This window comes from Alligator sinensis, unplaced genomic scaffold, assembly GCF_000455745.1.
Source record: "Alligator sinensis unplaced genomic scaffold, ASM45574v1 scaffold1416_1, whole genome shotgun sequence".
NCBI classification, from domain to species: Eukaryota; Metazoa; Chordata; order Crocodylia; family Alligatoridae; genus Alligator; species Alligator sinensis.
In genome coordinates, this window is record NW_005842714.1 from 791,346 (window position 1) to 816,665 (window position 25,320).

The window sequence follows — 25,320 nt, forward strand, 5'->3', positions numbered from 1 at the left end:
TCCCATGGCATCTTCAGTATACACAAGACAACCACCAGGGAGGCTGTTCTGGAGGTCTGCAGTGTCCTCTAGGATGTGCTGGGGCACACTGTGCTCTGGGTGCTTGACCCCCCTGGTGGAGGTGGTGGGTTCCACGCCCTGGGGTTGCATCAAGGCCCTGGACAGGACCCAAATCTCCGTCACCTGCCTGCCCCATGGTGACCACCCCTACTACAGCAAGCAGGGCTTCCACTTCATTGTGCTGCAGGGCTAGGTGGGCTGCTGGGTGCTTGCTGCAGGCAACCTGCCTTCCCTGCCCACTTCCCAAGCCAGGACAGCCCTGGCTCCTGGCAGCACCTGCTGCTGCTGCTCTAGTCCCACTCCGCCACTTCCCCGCCTACAGGATAGACTGTCTCCTCCCTTGCCACCAGGCCCATGGCGCCTGGGCTTGGGGTGCGAGGGGCTCCCGGCTGACTGGGATGCAGAGCTAGTGGTGCCCCTGCCCTCTCCCCAGGGGACCACGCCAGGGAGGCGCCCCGAGGCAGGCCCCCCCCCACGCATTTCCTGTGCCCTGAGTGTGCCCTTGATGAAAGTGTCCCAGGTATGCCATGACGAGCTGTTTGCGCAGACTGAGGGGTGTCCGACCCACTACACCCTGCTGCTGCTGATCACCATAGTGCTCCAGGTGCACCTGAGAATTTGTCTTGGGACTGTTTTGATGGTGCAGTGGGCAAGCCCATGCTTCCATGTAATGTTCACAGCCTGGAGTGGTACCTGTGCCTACATTATGTGAGGGAAGGGAAGGGCAGCCCTCCTCCCAGTGTGGGGCTTACCTGGTGGGCGTGGCAGGCGTGCCCGGTGGCCAGAGTCTGTTCCCACTGGCGATGAGGATGTGCGGCTCCCACCAGTGTCCTGGGGTGCAGGGGTGTGGAGCTGATGGCTGTGAAAGCTAGGAAAGAAAGCCTCCTGCACCAAAGACAGTGGCTGGCCAAAACTGGATTGTGGTGACAAGACAAGAAAAATCAAGTCTCTGCTAATGGTTGCAACCATTAGGTGTAGAGAAAGTGGAGCTTGCAGCACCCAATACTAGACTATGATAACAATCATAATGAAGGACAGGGCAAGAGTGGATGAGGATGGTGAAAGCTCTACTGAGAAGAACAAACAGTTGCTCCGCTAGTGGGTGCCACTCACTAGGTATTGAGTTACATAAGCCTCAACCCTCTACCAAACCCGAGTCTAAAAATAAGAGTGAAGGTTCCTCTAAAAGGAAAAAATTGTTGGCAGAGACCTGACACACTCATCACATGCGTATATTCAAGCTGAGAGAGAAAGGCTGAGCTAGTGTAACTAGAGAAGGCAAGGAAACTACATATGCATTGCAGTTGAACTAGCAACTAAAGAAGACAAAAGACTAAATATACATTTCAAGCAAAACCTGTAAAAAGTCCAGTGAATACAGGAAAGATGTCCTGTGCGTGACAAAAAAATGCATGCCTTGCTAAACACATCCTCATATTTCTCAAAACAGGCATCCAATGTCTAAGGTGTTACAAATGTATCAATCATTCAATGTCTGTCTGGAGTTTTATAAATAGACCAATTGCCAGTACAAGCTATTGTAAATTTGCCCCATTGATAAACAAATACCCAAAGACAGGTAACCAATGCCTCTAGGTATCCTGTTTAGCCACTCAAGACCCATCGCATTTAATTGCTGAGCTAGTCAGTAGCTGTAAGAAACACAGGTCTTCACACCTGGACAAATCCAAAAACAGGAGCTAGGCAAAGATAAGAACTGCTTCCTGCAGTTAGTCCCAAAGTTTATCCTAAAGTTAGTCCCAAGTTACTGTGCAGTTAGTCCCCAAATCAGTCCCCACACACAGTGTTACTGCGCATGATGCAGGTATCAAATTTATGCTCAAGTTGGCATAAGTTGCCATATTTACTGCGCAGTATGGGCATGCACATGTAGATGTATTGAGCAGTAATTTTGTTTACTGTGCAGTAAATGCACACATGTAAATGTGTCCTGTATATAGTGCTTAAAAACCATTAAAAAGAGAATACTGTAATTTATCCCCAAAAGAAACTCTCCATTTACTGGAAACCCAATTTAATAAGTAAGCAGCAACAATTGCTCCATCAACTTTGATGTTTTTATCCTGTGGCACCTGTATAGTTTGTTTTCCCGAGTACTCACATTAACACAGACATCGTATGCCATCTCTCCAAGGACTTGACTGAAATCACATTCTTACATGAGTGCTTTGCAAGTTATGCTTTAACTAGTTCATACAATTTTTGTAAATGATAAAGCTTACCTTATATTCTGTGCTGAATCTAGGTGGGAAGTTTCTGTGGAGCTGAAATATAGATGCAATGAAAAATTAGATAGAAAAAAGCTATTAAATACAGCAACCTGACAAGATTTCAAGCTAGTTTACTAAACCTTTTTTGTACTATAATTGATAGTATGCATTGCACCTGTAGGTACATTTCCGTAAAACGTTGCTTGCGTGTAACTAACATTACTTTTTGCTTAGGAGTGGCAGAAACAGAGATATCAGTTTCTCCTTCTAGGAGAAAGTAATGGTGCTATAGTTGGGAGAATGTCTTTGAATAAATAATTTTCCAAATAAGCTCATCCTCACACTTAGCTGGGAATGCAAGGGTAGTTTAAAAACACATAATGCACATAATTCCTCAGACTTATCTGACCATTATCTCAGGGATGCTTTCAGTTTACTTCATTCCAAGCCCTTCCATCAGCAACAAGTTGAAAGTAAAATAGCACTTTGCATAGTGTCTACATCAGGACAAGAAAGCCAAAGCTCAGGGTAAGAGACTGTGGAAGCTCCTAAGAAGTATAGGCTACCTTGTCCATATATGATCACTGTAATATGAAACACAGAACAAAGTATACTATCCTTGGACTTGGGGGTTGCTTTTATACAAATGGGCCTTGGTAGAGGCAGTGTGGAAGACAGACAGTACTGCGTGCCAGGGTACTGTTTCTTGAACACTTCATCAGTACATCTTCTTAGTATGTACTGTGGGCTGATGTAAGGGTGAAGACTCAGCCTAACTCTTTTGGGATGATTGGTACTATCAATTTCATGCAATCTCTGATCTCAGGTGAGATGTGGAAGTTAGAAGAACCTATACTTTTCATCCTTTTTACTGGCACTGTCAGGGGAGTTAGTGGAATTGCTTTCATTCAGCTTGCCAAAAAAGGACTACAAAGCCTGAATGACAATCACCAAAGAAGAGGGTGGAAATAGCACTGTTTGAGGGGAAACACATATTATGCACCAGCATGACCAGTTCATTTGTTTCTCTTCAGGACTGGGAGATAATTAATCCAAGTTTAAGAGAGCACAAAAGCATGTCCTGGGATAGATTAGCTCAATGCAGCATCAGATCTACAAGGAGGTATAAAGATGGATGCTTGTGGTCCACTGTGGAGACCCTAGAGCAGAATGGGGATTCCTTTGCTCCAGGATAGTTTAGAAAAAAAAATATTCTGAGCCATCTGATGAGGAAAGAGACTTGGGAAATCTTTTTGTTAATGATAAAAGCTACAACTTGGACAAGAAGCTGACACAGGTGCAAATTACTTTTTACTTGAAAAACTGCCAGGGGAAGTTACAGGAAAGGGCTACAATCAATCCAATACAATCAGATGAGGCAATAGTTTCTTAAAACCATTTACTTACCAGGACAGGGTGTGAAAAGGGAAAGGAAGGAAGTTTTACCACCTGCACTTAACTGATAAAAAAAGGTCTCCAACACTGGAGTCAGTTATGATACAACATGTAGGGCAGGGACACTGAAGGAAAGCCCCCTCCCAAAATATTTTATTGATATGTTCACCTGCTACTGGGACTTGAAGAACTGTTTGTATGATCTCCCTTGTCATATGGAGACCTTCAGTAAATCCTGAAATGAAGCTATACCAAGGGAACCACATCCTGGCAAAATGCCAAAATCTCAACCAGTAGCTTTCAGAATCAAAGGAATAGAAGAGTTGACTGTTGAATGTTGTTTTGATTGACGCCCTTTTTCATTTCTTTCCAGAGAAATGCATTCTTTTCCTCTTCTGGAACTGATGTCCACTACTGAATGAGTAAGAGCTAGCAAACTTGTCTTTTTGCTCTGAAGACCCAGATTCATGCACCTTAGCCTACATAGGAAAAATGCCTACAATGATTATTGAGGGGTTCTTCCCTTTATGTACAAGTTGCCTGGGTACCCAGGTTAAATATATATTTTTAATATTCCTTCACTGTGTAGTTCAGGATGTCTCTAAGGAGGTAAAACACTGGCCTCTGGTAGGAGGAAGAACAGGTTAGTATTAGAAACACTTTGAAGAGGTCACAATAGGACAAGATGCAAAGTTCATGATCAGAAGCTTTGTGAGCCCCTGAGAAGAACAACCTGAATCTAAAATGTTAAACAGTGAGAGTGACTGATATGAACTCTCTCTCAAGTAACCCTCTTGCAAGAAAAGAGGTGAAAACTCTCTCCTCAGGAGGAGTTCACTGCTCAACAGGAGAAACACTTAAAAACTTGAACCATAAACACCCATTTTTCTGGAGATATTCTCCTTGAACTCTTCAATCCAAAACAGATGGAACAGAGGATAAGAGATGTCCCTGCCAAGTCAGTCTCCAGTTCCACATATAAAACACTGTTCAGGAAGGAACTAGGGAAAGGGACCTCTCATCACTTACGGTAAAAAAATAAATAAATCCTTAGAAACAACTGAAGAGGGTATGGTGATTAGAGAGGGACATTTTAGAAGCATCTTAAGAAAGAGATGAGGGAGCAGGAGATTGTGAAGCCCTGGCAGATATACATATTATATCCTTGGCAGACACTGCAAAGAACGGCACTTTCAGACAGATTATAGGAAAAAGACATTCCAAAGTGGAACGCTGAATTAGGAATCAAGCTTCTTGACTCCTTGTTAGACTTCTAACTCTTGTTAGACTTCTAACAAATGAATTTATGAGCCCAAAACACTGGAAAAGTTCCTGGGGAAGGCCTGACAGAACCACTGACTGAGCTTGGAGTGACAAGAATGACAGCCTAAAACCCAACCAAATTTACTGCAGTGGTGTGCTGGAGCACTACATGTAACTTGGTCCCAACATGGAGGACTGATGATCTCCATAGCAGCTTGGAAAAGATCTACATTTTGACTGGTTTGACTCGGTCCGTTTTTCTTCCTTGAATAAAGACTGAGGCAACAATAAAATAAGTCCAGTTGACAGATCAGCCAGAAGCACGAGGAACTTCTTGAATCAAGGCAGGAAGCAAACTGGATCACATACATAAAGGGAGCCAGACAAGGGCCAGAAACAGAAGCAAATGTGCTTCATTCAGACTGGCACCTTCCTACATAATTGAAGGATAAGAAGATATAATCTGTCTGTCTTTACCAGCACTACATTTCCTGATTTGAGACTGAGCCAGGTAATCTTGGGGCAATATAGACAGCACACAATACACCGCCTACAGTGATAACATGCAAATCTCACCTCGCTGGACATAAAGAGATGTAGAGCACGATGAGAAGCACTGCTCCTACAACAGTGGCCAATGAAGATCTCATCCAGGAGCTAAGCTGGCAGAAGTTACAGTACTGAACAATGGTGATCAGAATGGCACAACACATAAACATGGTATACTGAAATGAAGAAAAAGAATGACAAGTTAGCCCTTTCTTGTTGATCAAAGAACCTATACAAACAAACAGTTTAAATAAAGTAAGTTTATTGCCTCAGTGTAAACAACTCAATGTCCTTGACATAAAAATTATTTGAATATTAAGTAGTCTAATACATTGTCTTTTCAGTTAACCCAGATAACTTTTTCAGAACTTCAGCAAGCAGCACGAGACTAGAGAAGTTTTTGCAATTAGCAAGAGAGCTTCTACCATAAGTAATTTGTAAAATTTTTGCTAGAGGTTATTCTGAGTTACAGCTTTTTTATTGTAATTCCTTCTGCATCTCTAGTTTATCATTATACAGTATTGAGATCCTCTTGTTCAAGAAACTGAGTCTGAACATTCACAGATTATCATCATTTAATACTCCAAATTTCCTCATTAATTATTTTTTATAAGGCTTCTCATTAAATCATGCCTGAGTTTTAAACTAGATACTGGATGGAAAGTATGAAACCTATTCACTCCCAGGAACATAGTCATACTGGCTGGCAGATTATTATTATTTCACTAACAGCTGAATTTAACGTGAAAGTTCTTTTGATGAACAGAGGTGGGGCACAAATACAAAAGTGTTGATTGGCATTTGCATTGACCTAAATGCACAGTACTAGATTTTTTTTCTTTCTATTTAAGAAATCGCAGAAAATCTCCTATTTTCATGTATTTACTATGTAAGTTGCATTTTCAGAAATATCTTAATTAAAATGCTCTTTATAGTTTTTCAAGATTTCTAAGTTGCTCCCCTTTTCTTTTATCATGAATGGAATGGGAGAGCATGCTTTGTTACATAGCCATCAGGTAGAAAATGAAAATCTGGAATGTTATAGCACAACAGTTAAGCAAAATAGTAAGGGCACATTCCTATTCGTAGAATAGTTTATCCACTAAATACAAACTAATAAAGTTTACATAACTCATTTTTAAACCAAAAACAAAGATACAAATGGCTAAATGGAATTTTCAAACTTCCACACACAACTTAGTTTAAACTTACTTTTTTCTCCCATTTCAGGTCTCCTAAAGTGGCAGAGCACTGGTTCTCACTCCAAGTGATGCCCCAGCATGAAGCCAGCCTAAAGAGGGTCAGTAGGTGTCGTGTTTTACTACGTAAGCATGGCTTTGGAAAGTTTTTTTTTTTAATTGTTATTTTATATCCAGGGAGGGTATAAAATGCTATGAATAAAAAAAAAAAAAAAAAAACTTTGCAAAACCATGTCATAGTAAAAGATGACGCTTACCTGACCCTCTATAGGTTCCATGTTCCCAGAGCTCCATAATTGTTGCAACTTCACTGAGTGCAGGAATATCTGGGACATTTCTTGGAGAGTGTACCAACAACCCCACAACTCTGGGGGACCTGCAACAGAAACGAAGGGGAAGTTCATAAATGGTCTTCTGCTGAATACAATGCTTTTACTCACTACTGCTTGAGGCATTCAATGGGTATGGCCCACAAGGTACAGAGAGACCCAAATCCTAGTGTTATCTTTACTTGATTTATTTTTTAAATAGTTAGATGATGATCAAGCACTGTGGTGACCGTGTAAGACAAGGCTATAAAGAAATCAAACAGTTTAAACTGCTTATCATTTCTGAGGATCAGGCCTATGATTCTGCCATTTTCAATTAAGAAAACTGCAGTTTATTTCCTTCAAATTAAATATATAGTTAAAAGGTGATAGTATCTTCACTTTCATTTGTAAATTGCTGAAGGGAAAAATAGCTAATAGACCCATTTTGAAGAAACCCAATAATTTATATCTTGCATATTTACATCAGCATATTTTGACAGTTTCCCAACACAGCGTTGATGTTCATACAACAAAAAGACATAATCCAGCATTACTACTATTTCTGTTGCTGAACTTTAGCAAAGAGCCATGCAAGTCATTAGGGATATTCAGTTCCTTACTGTATAAAGAGTTCCAACTCTGGCATTTTTTTCAACATAACAAAAAAATCCTGAGATGTGTTGATATTTATTTTCACTATTTTTAAAATCTAAAATCAAAACTAGAAAAAGGTGCTTTATACTATTAGCAATACCAACATGTATATAACAAAACACTTTAACTGAAAAGGGAAATACTGCATTAATTCATATAATGTATATACATTTAATATGACTCCATTTTGTATGTCAACGTTTTCAGATAATAATGGTTTTGATAAGTAGGTTACACTGTTCTTACATAATTAATTATGTATGCTAGCGCACAGAACCAATCCTATCCCTGCTGAGATGTATATAAAATAAAAAGGGAATGAAACTTGGGAGAAGACAGAAAGGCAGGTAACCAACTCTGTTACATCTAAGACAGTCAGATAATATTATGCAATACAATATTCTCCAACTTACATGGATGTTTGTTTCAAACTCATAGGTGACATGGGAAAAGACAGCAAGAGCAGGGAGGGACACCAGAATTGCACCAATGAAATGTCGAGGCAGCCAGCCTGCAATCACCTCCAGGAGACGCTTAGTGCAAGTCATCACCTCCTCCAGAAAGAATGCCATTCTGAAACAAAAGCACTCAACCTTAATTTTTTTCAAATTATCAGCCAACATGCCGTATTCACCTATACGAATACGGTAACTCCAGTAGCTATAGTCCTAGTTGCATAACCAGTCAAAGAATAACCTCCAGTAGTCACTTGTGTGCATTGGTAAAAGATAAAAGTTATTTTATTTTTTAAAAACTGAAGAAAAATCATTAGCAATTAAGAACGTGTGAAAAATAGGTGTCTGCCATTTATTAATTTAAAAATTTTCATTAAGTTAAAGAATTTGTTTCAAATACGGGTGCCCAACTGGTGGCATCTGGCAGTTAATTTGTGGCCCTGGGGGCTGCTGCTGCCTCCATCACTCTAGCTGAAGCTGCAGCCATGTTCTCCAAGCTCCCTCTATCTCCTCCAGCTCCTACTTCCTGCCCCTGTGTACATAAGAAGGTGGTGGCAGGTCGATGCATAGGATGCAGTTGGGGGATGGTATCCATGTGCAGGTTACAGCTAGAGAGCCATGGCTCATGCTGGTATGACCCCTGCTGGTGTGGCGTATGGGCATGAGATCCTTGGCCACTTTGAAACTGGACAGTCCTTGTTTACAGTAACATTACAAGTGCTTGAAACGTGGGGCTGTATGTGCTATTAGCAAATCTGTGAATGTTAACTGCAGACTTAGAAACTGTTCAAGTATTTGATTTTCTAACATTTTAAAACCATCAGAACCAGCTCTCTGAAATCAGACTTAGTTACCTCTTAGTAAGGAACTTGAGGAGGATATGGGTTGACAGCTGGCACCATTAACAGCACCCTCAGTGTACAAAAAGAAGTCATGCCAAGCACAGCTGAGGGCAGCTGACACCTCTCACACTTCTCTTCTGGCCTGTTTGTATTTATTATTGCAGCCATCAGTGCAGCTGGCACTGTACAAAAAGCTCCTGAAGAAATGGTTCTTACTTCAAGGTGCTTACTACCACATTTACTTGCATACCACATGCACCCTTCCCCTCAAAATTAGCCATCCAAAATTAGGGGGTATGTTTTAAGTGCGGAACTTGATTTCTGTGCCCGAATGAAGACATGGGAACACTGCAATGGCTGCTGGGGGCTGTGCTGCCTCCCTAGGCATATGCAGGGGGGCAAAGTCCAGTTCTCTGCCAAATTGGCAACAGCTTTTGGCTGTGAAGCAGCAGCAACTGTGACAGAGTTAAAGCTTTGAGCAAGAAGACGGGGTGAGTGATTAGGGGTGTGCAAAACGGGACCTATTCTATTTGGATTCAGCCCGAATCAGGGACAGTGATTCAATTTGTTGATTCGGATCGCTGTCCCTGATTCAATTTGGCCGAATCTGAAGATTAGATGCTGATTCAGAGAATCAGCGATTTGGACATAGACACAGCATTAAAAGTTTTCCTACATACCTTGAGGTACCAGCGTGGCTTGTGAACGCTGTGATACTGGGGCTCATGGAGCATCCCACAGGAGTGCGGGGGGGAGGGGGCTCCACATGCTTGGCAGTGAACCCAGAAGTACTTCCGGTCCACTTCCGGGTCCCGGATGCCCTCCCGGCCAGACCCAGGAGGCACCAGTCACCGAGCTGGGGGGACACGAGGGGGCCCCCCCGCAGGTTCCCCAGTGGACCTGGAAGTGGACCGGAAGTACTTCTGGTCCACTTCCAGGTCTGCTGCTGAGTGCACTGGGGAGCCCACTGCACTTGCGTGGGATACTCCTTGTGCCCCAGCATTGCAGTATTCATGAGCCTCCTGGTACCTTGAGGTATGTAGAAAAAACATTTAAAGCTGTGTCTATGTCCGAATTGCCGAATCTTTCCGAATCGATTCGGAGGGCTCCGATTTGATCTGGAGAGATTAAAGGGTCCTCTGATTCAATTCAGGTTCAAAGATTCAGCCACCGAATCAGGCCGAATCTCCACCGAATTGAATCAGGGACCAAAGCTTTGCACAGCCCTATGAGTGATGCTATGAGTGATGCTAAGCACTGTATTCTTCCCCTCCTGCATGTATCCAGGAGCACTGAACCATGGCAAGACCATGCTGTGGCAGGGAAGGCCGTGGAAAAATATTTTTTTCTTCATTCTGCCTTCCTAAAACAAGATGCATGTCTTACTAGGGGAAGTGCAATATCCCAGAAAACAGGGCAGTTAAAGGTCCAAACCCATCTGCTGCAGCTACACATATCCTAGCTAATTCACAAACCCTCATCTTCACAAGGGGTTAAGGACCTTAACCATACAAAAATCCACGTTCTACTGTATTACTACAGAATTTAAATTAAAGTGCATCTGTCTTTATATTGTTACATTAAACTACTTCCGTCTTTCTTAACAATATGACCAATTACTAGAAAGAGACACATGGTTTTACATCTCATCAATCATCACCAAAGATGACTGTCATATGAGAACTGCCTGCAACAATGTTTAAAAAATATCTGGAATTTCAACTATTCAAGGTTCTCATGCAGTGAGACAAAGCATGGGTACAGAGCATAGGCCTCCATGTCATGAAGCAGTACCATACAGGGACATTCAAGTTAGGTATTAAGGTGCTAGCCTAAGTATCAGAAGCAGTAAAGGTGCATTAGTATGGTGTTTTGCCCAAAGCGCTGTGCTAAGTTTCCCTGCAATGGTAGTCAATCCAAGGAGAATGCTTCTGGAAACTAAGCTAGCTCCTTCAGACCCAGCTTTGATATCTGCGCCTGATACTAGGCCTGTATGAAGCAGCAAGCATTCACTTCAGATTCAGATTCAGTCGATTCGGAGGGACAGCGATTCGATTCGGGTGATTTGGATTCAGAGATTCGGCCACAGACTATAACAGGGAATCACTAAAATACCTATAACTTTGTAATTTTCTTTGCAGATTCAGATAAAAACAGCAGGGATGGTAGCTGAGGGCATGAAGCCTGCCAAGTTTCAAGGAGATAGTGCAGGGGTTTCTGTGAAAGTGCACCTCAAACTGTTGAAAGTAAACCTCGTATCACTTATGTGTGTTAAGGCCAAGCAGGATGAAAACAGCAGGGATGGCAGCCCCTTTGTGCATCCATGAGACCTTGCTGCGAACCTTCCAAATATCCGAATCTCTCTGAATCAATTTGGAGGCTTCTGATTCAATTTGGACCTTTTAATGGGTCTCCCGATTCGATTTGGCCACCAAATCAAGCCGAAACTCCTCTGAATCAAATCTGCTACCAAAGCTTCACACTACCCTACCTGATACTGTGGTGTGTCATGTGTACATACTAGCAGTTACTGTACCAGGGACTACTCACAAAAATTAGGTCACTTACCGGAACCAAGTTTCACATGCAGGTATCAAAGAAATATGCAAAGAATAATAGTCATACACTTAGAATTACTCAGCTCACTCACTGAGAAGCAAAAATGTCTTTTTCTACTGTATTTTAGACTTAAATGAAAGGCATGATGGAAGTGAAAGGTGAAAGCTTGGCAGAGCTAAAGTTCTCTGGATAGACTTAACATTATTATTCTTTTTCTTTAGGTGGTCTGATTGTTTGTTACTGTAAATCATTTTTTAATTTCTGAACTTTCTTTTTATAGTTTTTGTGAAGGAACTACAACATTCTTTTAAGGGTTCAAGATTCCATTTCTTTTCTTTCCTCTTTTATTGTGTTACTGCATGTAGCAGGAGCTGGAGTCAAGCCCCTGCTACAAACCAGAGAAGCTGGCCTGGCCAGGGAAGAATTCACCTGAGCACACCCAAGAGAACCACATGGCCACAGGCAGACCAGGAAAAGGGTCCGGAGGTAACCTGGGGAAGGGGCAGGCCTCCTAGGGCACAGGGTCACGTGTCTGGAGGAGCCCACCCTCATTGGCCCAGTGGACTGGCCAGGCAATTGAACAGAAAGCCAGAAGACAGATCAGCATTTGGCATCTCCCAGAGAGGGGAGAGTACGGCTTAGGCATAGAGCTGTACATCCTGTGTGGAGATGTGGGATGCAGATGGCCAAACCAATGAGTCCCACAGAAGCCAGGACAAACCTCAAGTAAAGATCTGACCAACCTGACAGAGAGAGATAAATACAATGGGTGGCCGGCTTCATAAGGGGCTAGTCTGGCAATTCTGGGGATTGGCAGAGCTGGGATCTGTACCTGAGGCACCTGGTAAAGGCATGGCAGTGTCGTGAATAGATAAGAGATTGGAAGAAAATTAATTTAGGGACTGAGAATGAACTTAGAGAAATGATCAAGAAGCAAGAAGGGAATTAATTTACGAATTATGAATGAGTTTATAGGAATGGTTAGGAAGCATGAAGTAAATTAATTTATTGTGTTTGAATGAATTTGTGGGGGTGAATGGGAAACCCATAAGTGAATTAACTTACGGAATTATGGAATTTATAAGATTACTTAAAAGAAAAGGAGTGAACTAATCTGACGACTCCACGAGCGAATGTGCATAACATTATGTTTATAAATAACCAGTCGACATAACATCCGAATAGTGATTTTATGAGAGGAGAGACAAGAGAAGTTAACTGACGGTATAAGGAATATGGAAGGAACCCAGAGAGAGGGGCCCAGACTGGAACCTTAACATAGGACTGGTGACAATCTTTCACGACAAACCCGAGCAGAAAGGGAACGGATGTCAGGGAGGTGGCCCTGCAAAAGAACCAGTGGCCTAGCCAGATGGATCTTCACCCAAAGAATTACCTAACCTCCCCACGAAAACCAAAACATCAAGGCATGGCAGGAGTGCGAGACAAAGGTCAGGCCTGTTCCAACATAAAGGGCACTTGAAGATCTATATGCATGTACACTGCAATGTAATACAAGCCTTTTTGTTTACATGGGAACACCTATCTTCATAAAAAATTTTGAATAGCAAAAAAAAAAGAGAGAAAGAGATGTACTGTAATTTAACAAGTGTCCCACAAGAGGGAGATACTAGACTTTTAAAACAGACTGGAAAATACAAAATCCACTTAACAGATTTTCATTTAAGCACAAATAAAACAAAAAAATCCCCAAGCACCCAACCCCCACCTCCAAAAAAACCTCAAACAGAAAGTAATAATAAAATGTAACAATCCCTACCAAACAACTAAAAACCTATGAAAAGCTAATATGAAATAATTCTGACAACCAATTTTTTTTTTTTACATAGCAAAAAAAAATCCTAGATTATGTACAGTGAAAATGGGGTATTATACTCCCAACTCTATCACTTCTGACAGCTCAGGTAAAAGTCGCAGGTTGCCAGTAGTTGTGCTGGGAGGCTGCTCTAAAACACTGTATTTAAAGCACGTTGGAACAGACTGGATTAATTGAGTCTGCCGGAGCATGGTAATTACTGTGCTCCAGCCAGCCTCCACATCTTGTTTATCAGCATTCCCATGCTTCTAAATGACAGCAGGGTGGCAGGGGTGCTTTAACTAAAGCTCATTGAATGAGCACTAGAGAACACTTCCATGCTCAGCTGGAGCAGACAGCTTGGGCCACAGCTAGCCCACCTACCCTGTGATGGGGGGTTTGCAGGGAAGGTAACAAAGCATCCTGGGTTTCTGGGGGACTGTGAATTAACTTGAATTTGGAGGAGATCTGGGACAGAAGTTTAATAAACTGATTTAACCTAAATCAGTTAAAGCTGATACTATATCCATCTCAGTTTATCTTAAACCAGTTTTGGCCATTTTGAAAGCAGTTTATGTGCACTGAACTTCTGTTGTGCTACAAATTTGAACTGGCTTCCTATCAAGTATACCAGTGTATGTGTAATTTCTGTCCCTAGCCTAAGGATGGCATTCTATTTCCCCACAGTCATCTAAGTGGCAGTCTTATAATTTTTCAAGTGGCATTCTTTTCACTTACATGTAGTTACTAGTTTCCTAGTGGTGTAGATCCATACGTGGGTGTGCTGACTACTCACTGGTGATACAAGAGGCTGGTTCTACGCGTATGTTCCTTGTGGCTGTGTACCAGCACTAAGACATAGGTCAGGCATTATCCAGACACATCCTTGGTGCTCCATTAGAAACTGGATCGCTGGGTGGTTGCAAGAGAATGCTGGACAAGGGTCAAAGTAATGCATGACCTGCTGGCATGGTTGTTACAGTACCAGGCCAGGAAGTCTGAGAGATGCAGGTTCAAACACACTGGAGGAAGAAGGGGCTATAATTTGAGGGTGCCTGTACATGAGTGTGGAGGCTGCTCTGATGCACTGTAATTACAGTGTGTCAGAGCAGACTTGATTAAACGAGTCTGCTGGAACATGGCAATTACTGCTCTCCAATAGCCTACAGCAACTCATGAATCAGTGCCCCTGTGCTTCAAATGATGGTGGGGGCACTTGAACTAAAGCTTATTGAACAAGCTTTAGATCAAGTGCCCCCGCCACCATTTTGTAGCGTGGGGACACTGATACATGAGACACTGCAGCACTTTAATTAGAGTGGCTCCAAAAGTCACTCTAATTAAAGTGCTGCCCCTTCCTATCCCCGGAGCACATGTAAAAGTGCCCTGAATCTCTGGCTTTTCTCCCCACCCCTCACCTCCACCCCCACCTCCATTTTGTTTCTAGGATTTGCATCACAGTACATGAATATATATCCATCTGTGAATGCAGGGTTGTGTCCAGGAGCAGAATGGCTATCTGCCATATGTAACAAAAGTACTACTTAAATGACTAAAAAACTGTCATTTAGACGACCACAGGGAAACAGAATGATACTGCAAGAGTTGATACATGGGTGGATTGTGGGATGCCAGGAGAAATGAAATTCAGGTACCCACACTATGTCCCTTTTCCTTCATTGGTGCAACCCCAATCAACACAATAAAAGAGTGACAACTCTTGCATTTCAGTTGCAGGTGGCACTAGGGCTACTAGAACTCCACATATGCAGTTATAAGACATCCCCTACCTATTCCCACAGTGATCATCTGTGCCACCATCATATAGGCAGGCAGAGAGACAGATTTTGTGACATGCAAGTTATGCATAGATACCACTGTGCAGCTAGCTTTCTCCAGACTAGCCTGCTACCAGACCCCTGAAGGGATGAGGTGAAGCAGAAGACCTTGTACTGAACCTCTATACTAGGACAACTGTCACCCTGTGGAAGCCATTATAATCAGCCCATGGTAAATTTGATCAGTTAGTCACCCTGATGGTGTCACCTCTACATTCAAGTGTTTGAAAAATTAATAGTAATGAATTCCAGAAGAATACAACATTCTACATTTGGCAATACTTACATATTATCTCACAGTGATCTTCTGGAACAGGATTTAGAGTAAAGTTCCACATTCTGGTATTAAATCTAATTTCATTCAACCTCATACAACCCTATCTTTTATAATACAATGCCTGCCCAAGAACTGTCCTGTTCTAGATGCAGCAAACCTGTTTCCATCAGGCAAAGGAAGCACTGCATTAAATCCAGAACACTAGTAGGGGATGCAGACAGATTAATGGTTGCAGAGGCAGTATCAGCAAATGATGCTGTATCAAGGGCTAGCACAGGAATAGGACTGAAGTATTAAAAGGTTTATGTGTATACATGCTGGAAATGTCTACATCTGCATATTAATATGATGCAATAAACTCCGGTGCTTTATAGCTACTGGGTGCCATGTCTTCACATGCGGCCAGGACGCAGCAAGTTGAACTGGGACAGAGCAGACTGCCAGCTCTGGGTGGCTCTGACCCAGCTTAATGTGCTGTGGAGGGCCTGGCTGTGGCACTAGGGTGCTCTAATGTGGGGCTAGCTGGTAGGCAGCTCCTGCACTGAAGCAACCTTGTGCCCCAGCCAGCCGTATCAGCATCTACATGTCCAGTGCTGCGGAGTAAAAAATTCTGCAGCAGGGTAGTACTTGTAAATATTACCCTGTACTAGTAAATACAAGTAAATACAAGTACTGTCCTGCTGCAGAGTTCATTAGTTTACTCCAGTCTAATAGCCCTGCAAGTGTAGATGCCAAGACGTGCAGATGTGCCCACTGCGTTTCAAACAAAGAATTCAAACATAAATGACTGATGAAGAACATTCCAATCGCCACTGCATGTACTGGTATTTAAAATCAGTCCCTACATTTCAAAACAAAGGCACTGGGAAGTTAAAGTGGAAACCAGTGGGATACTAAATAGTAAATTAAGGATGCATGAAATGTATAGATGCAGAGACAATGCACAGTCGCCTGCTGCATCCTGTAGCTGTATGTAAGTCACACTACAAGTAGAGCTGGTTCATGGAACTCTAGTCCCAGAGAACCTGTTCTCCTAATGGCCATTACAAAATAAAATAACCTAGCTTGTAGGCTGCATTACCTTGACAAATCTAACTGTATGATCACCATCACTTTACTATTTAAAGGTGGGGCATTTCTGGCAGTAGTCAAGCAGAGGACACCACTTTGTTACAGTCAACTCAGAGAAAGCTATTTTTCATTCTTCTGTTTCAGTGAGGGCTAACGTTTTTGGCAGGCATGCCTGCCCCCTCTTTGAGTGCCTCTCTAATACGCTCCTGCTGATCTGCTGCTCTGCTTTCTGCACAAGTGCTACAAGTTGGCCACTCTTGCTGTATTTCTTTCTGTTAAGATTGCAAGTACTATAATTTTTCAACAGAAAAATATTTCTGTAGCTAAGATGATACTGCACTCACTTCTACTACATGCACATACAAATCTACAGTAGCACTTCAGCATCATAAATCTGATATTCCAAGCACTCCCAGATATTTCCTCATGTATAGAGCTGGAGTGATCCAGCTGTCAATATCAGGACATAGCCCCATGTCCCTGGAATGCACCTGGCTAACAAGGATGACACAGCATTCTCTTTAGGAATCCTATTTATACTGGCTTTTACTTCAGAACAAGAGGACACTGCTGAAAACAACTAGATAAAAAAAACCCAAAATGCCTGTATTTACACTTCGGTCATAACTGGATGGATTCTTATATAGTATATACTGGCTTCTTGTGCAACTGTTTACATAACCCTTACATGTTGAAAGCTGTAGCTGGTCAATACCCATTTTCCAAGATACATTTTATAAAATGCAGTGCTGGAAACATGAAGCTCCCTTATACTTCTAATAAAATCTATTGGAAGTTAAAGCAGTAAGGTGTCAAATGGTGGGAGAGAAGGACATTCTTCACACTGTATTTTTGCAACTGGAGATAACACTTTCAATATACTTTTGAAAAGAAGCCCAATGCCAAGACAATATTTAAGAAAAAGCTTCCTCAGGCCCAGAACACACCAAATAGATCCAGACCATGCCATGACAAGAAATGCAAAACCTACCAACACATCTCCACCACCCCCACAATTACTACACCCCACAACAGAGCCATCAGCGTCTTTGCATTTCATAGTTGGTAGGGTCGGAAGGGACCTGAGCAGATCATCAAGTTCGACCTCCTGCCATGGGCAGGAAAGGATGCTGGGGTTAAACGACCCTGGCAACGTGTCAATCTAGCTTCCTTTTGAAGACCCCCAGGGTAAGAGCGAGCATCACTTCCCTTGGAAGTTGGTTCCAGATCCTAGCCACCCTGACTGTGAAGTAGTGCCTCCTGATGTCTAGCCTAAATCTAGTCTCAGTCAACTTATGGCCGTTATTCCTTGTTACTCCCGGTAGTGCTTGGGGGAACAGGGACTTTCCCATTGCCTGCTGGTCTCCCTTGGCCAGTTTATAGATAGCCACCAGATCCCCTCTCAGCCTTCTCTTGTGGAGGCTGAACAGGTTCAGATCCTGTAGCCTCTCCTCGTAGGGCCTGCCCTGCTGACCCCTGATCATGCGAGTGGCCCTCCTCTGGACCCTCTTGATGTTATCCACATCCCTCCTGAAGTGCAACGCCCAGAACTGGACGCAGTAATCCAACTGCGGCCTGACCAGTGTCGCACAGAGGGAGAGGATCACCTCCTTGGACCTGTTCGTGATGCATCTGTGGGTGCATGACAAGGTGCGATTAGCCTTCCTGACTGCATCCCCCACATTGGCGACCCATGTTCATCTTGGAGTCTATAATGACTCCAAGATCCTTTTCTGCCTCTGTGCTGACAAGAAGGGAGTTCCCCAGCCTGTAGGTATGCTGCTGGTTCTTCCTCCCTAGGTGCAGTACCCTGCACTCGTCCGTATTGAATCCCATCTTATTCTTATCTGCCCACCCCTGTAACCTGTCCAGATCCAATTGCAGCCTGTCCCTCCCCTCTAGCATGCCCACTTCTCCCCACATCTTAGTGTCATCCATGAATTTGAACAAGGTGCTTTTCACCCCCTTGTCCAAGTTGCTGATGAAGATGTTGAACAGTGCGGGCCAGAGGACCGAGCTCTGGGGGACCCCACTGTCCACATCCCTCCAGGTCGAAAATGACCCGTCCACCACCACTCTCTGGGTGCGGCCCTCCAGCCAATTGGCAACCAATCTGACTGTGCAGGCATCGACACCATGATCTCCTAATTTTTTAATGAGAATGGGGTGAGATACAGTGTCAAAGGCCTTCCTAAAGTCCAGAAAGACTACGTCACTGTGACACCTGCATCCAAGGATTTTGTGATGTGGTCATAGAAGGCCACCAGGTTGGTCTGACAGGACCTGCCTCTAATGAACCCATGTTGGTTGCCCCTAAGCATACACTCCCCTGCTTGCCCCTAGCAGATGTGCACCTGGATAATTTTCTCAAAGAGCTTCCCCAGGACCGAGGTAAGACTAACAGGCCTATAATTTCCTGCGTCCTCCTTCCTCCCTTTTTTGAAAATGGGGACCACATTGGCCCTTTTTCAGTCCTCTGGCATCACACCAGAGCACCATGAGTGCTTGTAAAGCTGTGCCACAGGTCCCGTAATGACCTCTGCTAATTCCCTCAGCACTCTGGGGTGGAGATCATCGGGGTTTCTGATTTGAACATGTCCAATCCCTCCAGAAGTTCCCTGACTAGGTCCTCACTGACCCTGAGCCTGGCTGCGCCTCCCCTGGGACCATTGGGGATCCTGGTGGGGAGGGATGACCAGGTCCCTGCTCACCTCCAGAATGTAATATATCTCATCCAATGCACCAAATGCCCTGATGAAAAATACGTAGGAGAGACCAAACAACAACTGCACACCAGAATGAATGCACACCAGAAATCTATCAAAGACAAGAACACCCAATTACCAGTGAAGGGCACATTTCTCACAAGACAAACCACTCTCTCTCCAATCTCTCGGTTCTAATCCTCAAAGGAAACTTACAAAACACATCTCAGAGATGAGCTTATGAACTTCACTTCATCAACCTCCTGGATACAAAAAATCATGGACTAAATATAGACATTGGATTTATGACACATTATAACCTGCCTGACATTTGACTCCCCAGGTACCTCTCCACTATTAACCTCTCCAGGTTAATTACCTGGTCAGAGAAGGACACCAGGTTTGTTAGGTGTGACCTACCCTTGACAAAGCTGTGCTGGCTGCTTCTTAATACCCCACCAATTACGAGCTTGTGGTTGATGGCCTCCTTGATAATTTTTTCAAAGAATTTTCCCAGGGCCGAAGTCAGACTGACTGGTCTAGTTTGCAGGGTCGTCCCTCTTGCTGTTCTTAAAGATGGGTGGGTACCATGTTAGAGCTCTTCCAGTCGTTCAGGACTACTCCCTGAGTTCCACAACTCTTCAGACAGCTTTGCCACAGGCCCTGCTATGAGTTCAGCTAGTTCTTTCAGGACTCTCAAATGCAGGTCATCTGGTCCAGCAGACTTGAAAACGTGCAAATGTTCTAAGAGTACCCTCACCTGTTCAGGACTGATTTCATGTGGACTGTTGTCTTCCCCATATTCCCTGGGCTTCTGGACAGGTGAACAGTTCCCATCTGATTTCAGGAATACCAATGTGAAGTACGTAGGAGCTCTGCCTTTTCACAGGGATCAACTGTGGGCTGCCACCCTGTATTCAGTAGGGGAACTCACAGTGGAGCTTGTGCATTGTGGGACCCCTACCCCACAGCAGAGGTCCCGCAGTGGAGCTTCCTAGTAACAAGTCATCATTTGCATTTTTTTAAAATTAAACCCATAGCTAGACCTTTTTAGGAAAGAGATCAGAAGAACTTTAGCTTAAAGGATGTATTATTTGCACAGTATGCAAAGTATATTCAGGGAAACATTAGCGACTAAGGCATCAGAGGGAATCAGGAATAAGAAACAGCCCTAAGGAAGAAAAGCTCAAGTTTCATTTTTTCTCTTTAATGCCTCTTAGGGCGGAGTTACATGTTACACTTAGACCATGCTATGGATACTTAAAACGCAAGTGTCCACATGTTAAAGCTTCTTACCTTGTGCTAAGTGCCTTCTAAGTGTCTCAAAATTATGCCACTTCTAAAAAAGGTTAACTCGTAGCTCATGTTAGGAGAACTTCAGTCTGCTCCACAGGGATAAAACAAGCAATCTGCAGTCCTCTAGCATCTCAGCTCCCAAACAACCCAGAGAATGGATAGAATCCAGGTGTCCTGGCTCCTAGCCACACCCCTGTTCACCAGCCCTTTAGTAACAAGTCAGAGTTGTGCAGCCAAGAAATGGTATTAACTCTTAATGTACTGCTACTCACAGCATTGTCTAACTCTAACACCACCTAACATTCCGTAATTTAGTCTGGTTTAAGTGTTAACATGCAACTCCACCCTTAGGAACATAGGACTGGAAGAACCTCCTGGGCCATCAAGTCCACAGTCCCTACCATTTGCTGGCAATCATTTACCCAAGGAATCTAAAATCAGCACTTCAAACTCTCACAGACAAATACAAGGAACAGTACTGAAAACACCATGAACATTGTAGTATAATACCATAGACAAAAGCAGGGGAGATGAGGGAAATGCCAATGCAATGCCTCTGAATGATAAGGGAGTCATTGATTAATACAGTCTCAGAAGATCCTAGGAAAAAAGAGCTATGCCTCAAATTAGAGGAAAGCAAAATCTTCACAGTTCATTCCAGTCTGAGCTAGATGAAAAATTCCATCCTAATGCAACTTTGGCAATTAGTATGATCTTGAGCAGAAAAGGAAGACCTTCTAGCCAGAACTTCTGTGTTTCCTAAGTAGAAGCAGAAGCATCAACACACCACAGTTAACACACAACCCCTCCACCTCCCCCCACCCCCCCGCTTTAGCTATGACCGACATCCCAATATTTCAGAAGGCAAAATAAAACACTGGCAGGCAAATTTCTTTGGGTAGATGTGATATCTTTTATTAGACCAACTAAATAATTGGAAAAAGTTCTTCACAAGCTTTCGGGCGCACATACCCCTCTTCAGGCATTCAGGGTGTGTGCGCCCGTAAGCTTGCAAAGAACTTTTTTCAAACTATTTAGCTGGTCTAATAAAAGATATCACATCTACCCAAAGCACCTTGCCTGCCTATATCCTTAGACCAACATGGGTACAATCAACAGCCCTGCAAATAAAATACTGTACACCAGCACGATTTACAAACAGAAAAAAAGTCTTCTTGGTCCCTACTGGTAACCAACAAAAGCAATGAAGCATAAGGCAGCTATTCTACAAGACAATTATTTCTATACCCGAACCTGGGGATTGCAAATATGTAATTCCAAATATCACACACACAGACTATTGAGCCAGAAATCCCTGTCCTTTCATACCCTTCCTTCTATAAAGATATTCAATTCAGCCTTAAGGTGAATCAAGTTCTCTGTCCCCACCACCTTGCCTGGAAGAACAAAGCTTTGAAACTGAAGAAAAGGGAAGGAAAAATAGGGCTTCCCATTTCATTCAGAGCACTCAATTTTCTTTCAGAAAAATGAAGGAAGCAGTTTGTCTGCAGTTTAGTTAGACCCTGGATATAGCACAGAGCAGGCTTTCACAGTGAAAATGTCAAGAGAAGGTACCTAGCTACTAATGCCATTTAAGCACAGTGTATTCAGAGTGAAACACTTATCTTTTATATAATGTAAACTCCATTACTCTTTACTCATGGGAAGGAAGCACCAAGTCATTTGCTCTGGATACTGTGACCTGTGAGAGCCATACAAGTAAGGATTTTACTGAATAAAAAAAAAATCTACAAACTGTTAAGGAGAAAGGTTAGAGAATGTACCCTGCGAGGACTACTGAAAATTTTTTCAGCAGAGTGGATTCTTTGTGTGTCTATTACACATCAAATAACTTTGCATGTCTATTGATAAAATCAAGTACCCTCATATTTTAAAAACTACTACATTTTTACCCTCAATCCCATCACTCGTGTAAGTATAGGGCAATAGGGCATCCCCATGGCATCCTTGCGGTGGCTGAAACAGCCTGAGAGAGAAATCTGAAACTCTGTCTATCTCAGGTTGGACATAGGCTGTTAGACTTGGCTTACAATGTATGGATTCATTTGTAGTAAATCATAATCAATACCCTTCATTTACAAATTTACAACATTTTGTCTTCCATAAATAATAACTTATGAATTACTTTTTAATCAAAAGTTACTGAGCTATAAATAAAACAGTTGGCACCTTTCTGTGACATCAGCCTTTTTTGAGACTTTCATTCACTTTACCTAATTGAGACGATAAGGGACAGCACTTCCAACAGGATGGCAATGATGAATACAACAACTGCTGCAGGTGGGAGAGGGGAACTGGCCATCCCATGTTTCAGGAAGCAAGTGATAGAGAGTATAAGGAAGACTGTTGTGGAGAGGAACACATCCAGGAGTGAACTGAAGGTAGCACTGGCAAATGTCTTCACAGGTGCATTCCTTATAACCTATTTGGAATACAAGGGTGGGGGAGAGAATATGAACAAGTCTTTTTGTGCTTAATTCTTTTGTATTATAGATCAACAGATCATTTGAAAACAAATGGGAGGAGGAGGAAATACAGCAATTTCATTCCTTATCAATTCAAAACAAGCACTTTATGTTCATAGTGAAAGAAACTGGGGCCCTCAGTTCAGTTTCTAGGGGATGAGTCATGTAACAAAAGACATCATCAAATTTACACCCTTGTCTGCAGAAATATTTTTAAAGAGCACCAAAATGTTTCTAGTGTGGTAATAATATAGAAAGCCTGCATAAAAAACCATGTAAAGTTTATATAAAAATTTTTAGAACTAAAAAACGACGACTTAGAGATGTGAACTTCCCCATCTTCCTTTAATCATCTGTAAAGCTATAAATTAAAACCCAGGTGAAATGAACAGAATGTATAGTTCTATTTTCTTTTGAAGCTTCACTATTTTCAAAGTCAGCTTAGATTCTGAAGCAAATGAATCAGGCTTAAAAAAAGTAGCTTGTTTTCAAAGCTGCCGTGAGATGACAATTTGATTCCGCAAAGGAATTCCTTTTGATTTACAGAAATACTATACCAATTATAGCCAGCAGAACTGACAAATGAACTTGTTTATCATATGCTGCTCATTCTATGCTCTTAACAGCCTAATGCATTCAGCTGTCTGGCACCATTTCTGTAGTAGTGGTCTGTTGTACAATATCTTGTAATCCAAACAGATCTATTATAACAAGATCCTTCAGGCCATACACAAAGCTGTATGCAGTTAAAACAAGAAAAAAAGCAAAAGTCTTGGAAAATATATAAAGGTTAGTATTATTTTTAAAATATATTGTCGACATGTTAAAATAAATGATTGCACCATAGCAAATATCTTACCATTAGTAACAGGAAAGGAACAAAGTTGTTGACAGTGCACAAATGTGCAATAGGGTGCTGCTCTCACAAACATGAGGCTTGTACTTTTATATCAATTTATCATGTAATAGTGGTGCAAATACTCAAATATTTATTCTAACTGTAAATGATTAAGATTCCAGGTCTGGGGTTGAAAGTTTATCCCCCTTTTAAATTTTGTTCAAAAGTTGAATAAATCCAATAATACTTTATTTAGATTTGATGCATGGGTTTTATTCAAATTATGTTGTGACTTGATCATTTTATTGTAGTTTATTTTTTCCTTTGTGTAAAATGTGTGCCAGTCTGGAAAATACAATATTTAAAGTTAGTGGTACAAAATCAACCTTTTTTCTCAGTTTGAGGACAATCTAAACAAAACCCACTGAGCAATCCTAAATAAAGGATTTTCAGATTTATTCAACACTTGAACAACATTTCAATTGCCAGAAACAATGCTACTTACAAGTTATACAAACATAAAGCATAAACCAGAGTTCAAAATTAGTAATGAATTCTCATGGGATCAAACCTGATGATGTCATCTAATTACTAACCACATTCTGACAACAGGTTTTAGAAATGTTTTGCTGGTTTAAAATTTCCCTTTTCACTGGGGAGTTACTTACTTTTAAAAATGAAAACAGAAAACAGAGCAAAGTTTTCTACATCATTAGCAAACAATGAGCACATATTTTAAACCAGTTTTAAATTCAGTTACTATTAGCTCTTAGTGAAAAATCATTAAAGAACAGTCTCTGATAAAAGGCAAAATTCATGAAGAAGGAAATGTAACTTGACTCCCTTTGGGATTCTTAGAATACGGACATATGAACAGCTTACCAATGGGCAAAAAGGGAGGAAGTTTTACTGCATGTCAGCTGCACTGTGCTAACTATCATACACTTATCCTGCAATAAGTGGAAGCTGAATTGCCACTAGCATAATGATAGGTGGTTGAGTCCCAGACACTAAGGAGGCAATAATAGAATGGAGCTAGGAATGCCTCACTCTCCCATTTCTATAGCCCTCCGCATGCACCTTCTCTGCAGCAGCTCTGGCTCCAGCAATGGGGAGGGCAGGGCAGCAGTGGTGAACAGGGCAAGAGCAGCAGCTGGAGGTCCACTGCTGCGGGGGGCCAGCTCTGCGGGGGGGGGGGGGGGGGCGGCGGGGATGTAACTTATTTTTCCATCACTGAAAACTGGTCTTTAAATGGCCACTTAACACCAAAACAACGAGGTGCTTTCTCACCCTGCAGCAGTGAACCTCCAGCTGTTGCTGCTGTACTGTATGCTGCCGCTGCCCACAGTGAAGTACTAGCCGGTTAATCCTGCGAAGTGCAAAAGCTTAGCCCAGCGCTTCTACCTACTGTGCAATGAGAGTATATGTAAGAGTAGTTACTGTGAGGCAAATACAAAGATGTGGCTTTTCTGGAA

General features: G+C 42.4%; 1 protein-coding gene across 1 annotated transcript in view; it reads right to left on the bottom strand.

Moving 5' to 3' along the window:
• The window catches only part of LOC102370673 (adenylate cyclase type 9-like), a 54,482-nt gene that overhangs the window by 22,503 nt on the left and 6,659 nt on the right, over window positions 1-25,320 (bottom strand). The window contains exons 3-6 of the mRNA XM_006034256.3: window positions 22,756-22,964; window positions 8,076-8,235; window positions 5,526-5,674; window positions 2,304-2,345 (exon numbers count right to left, since the gene is read on the bottom strand). Of these exons, the coding sequence (XP_006034318.1) occupies window positions 2,304-2,345; window positions 5,526-5,674; window positions 8,076-8,235; window positions 22,756-22,964 (560 nt within the window). The remainder of the gene's footprint in view (window positions 1-2,303; window positions 2,346-5,525; window positions 5,675-8,075; window positions 8,236-22,755; window positions 22,965-25,320) is intronic.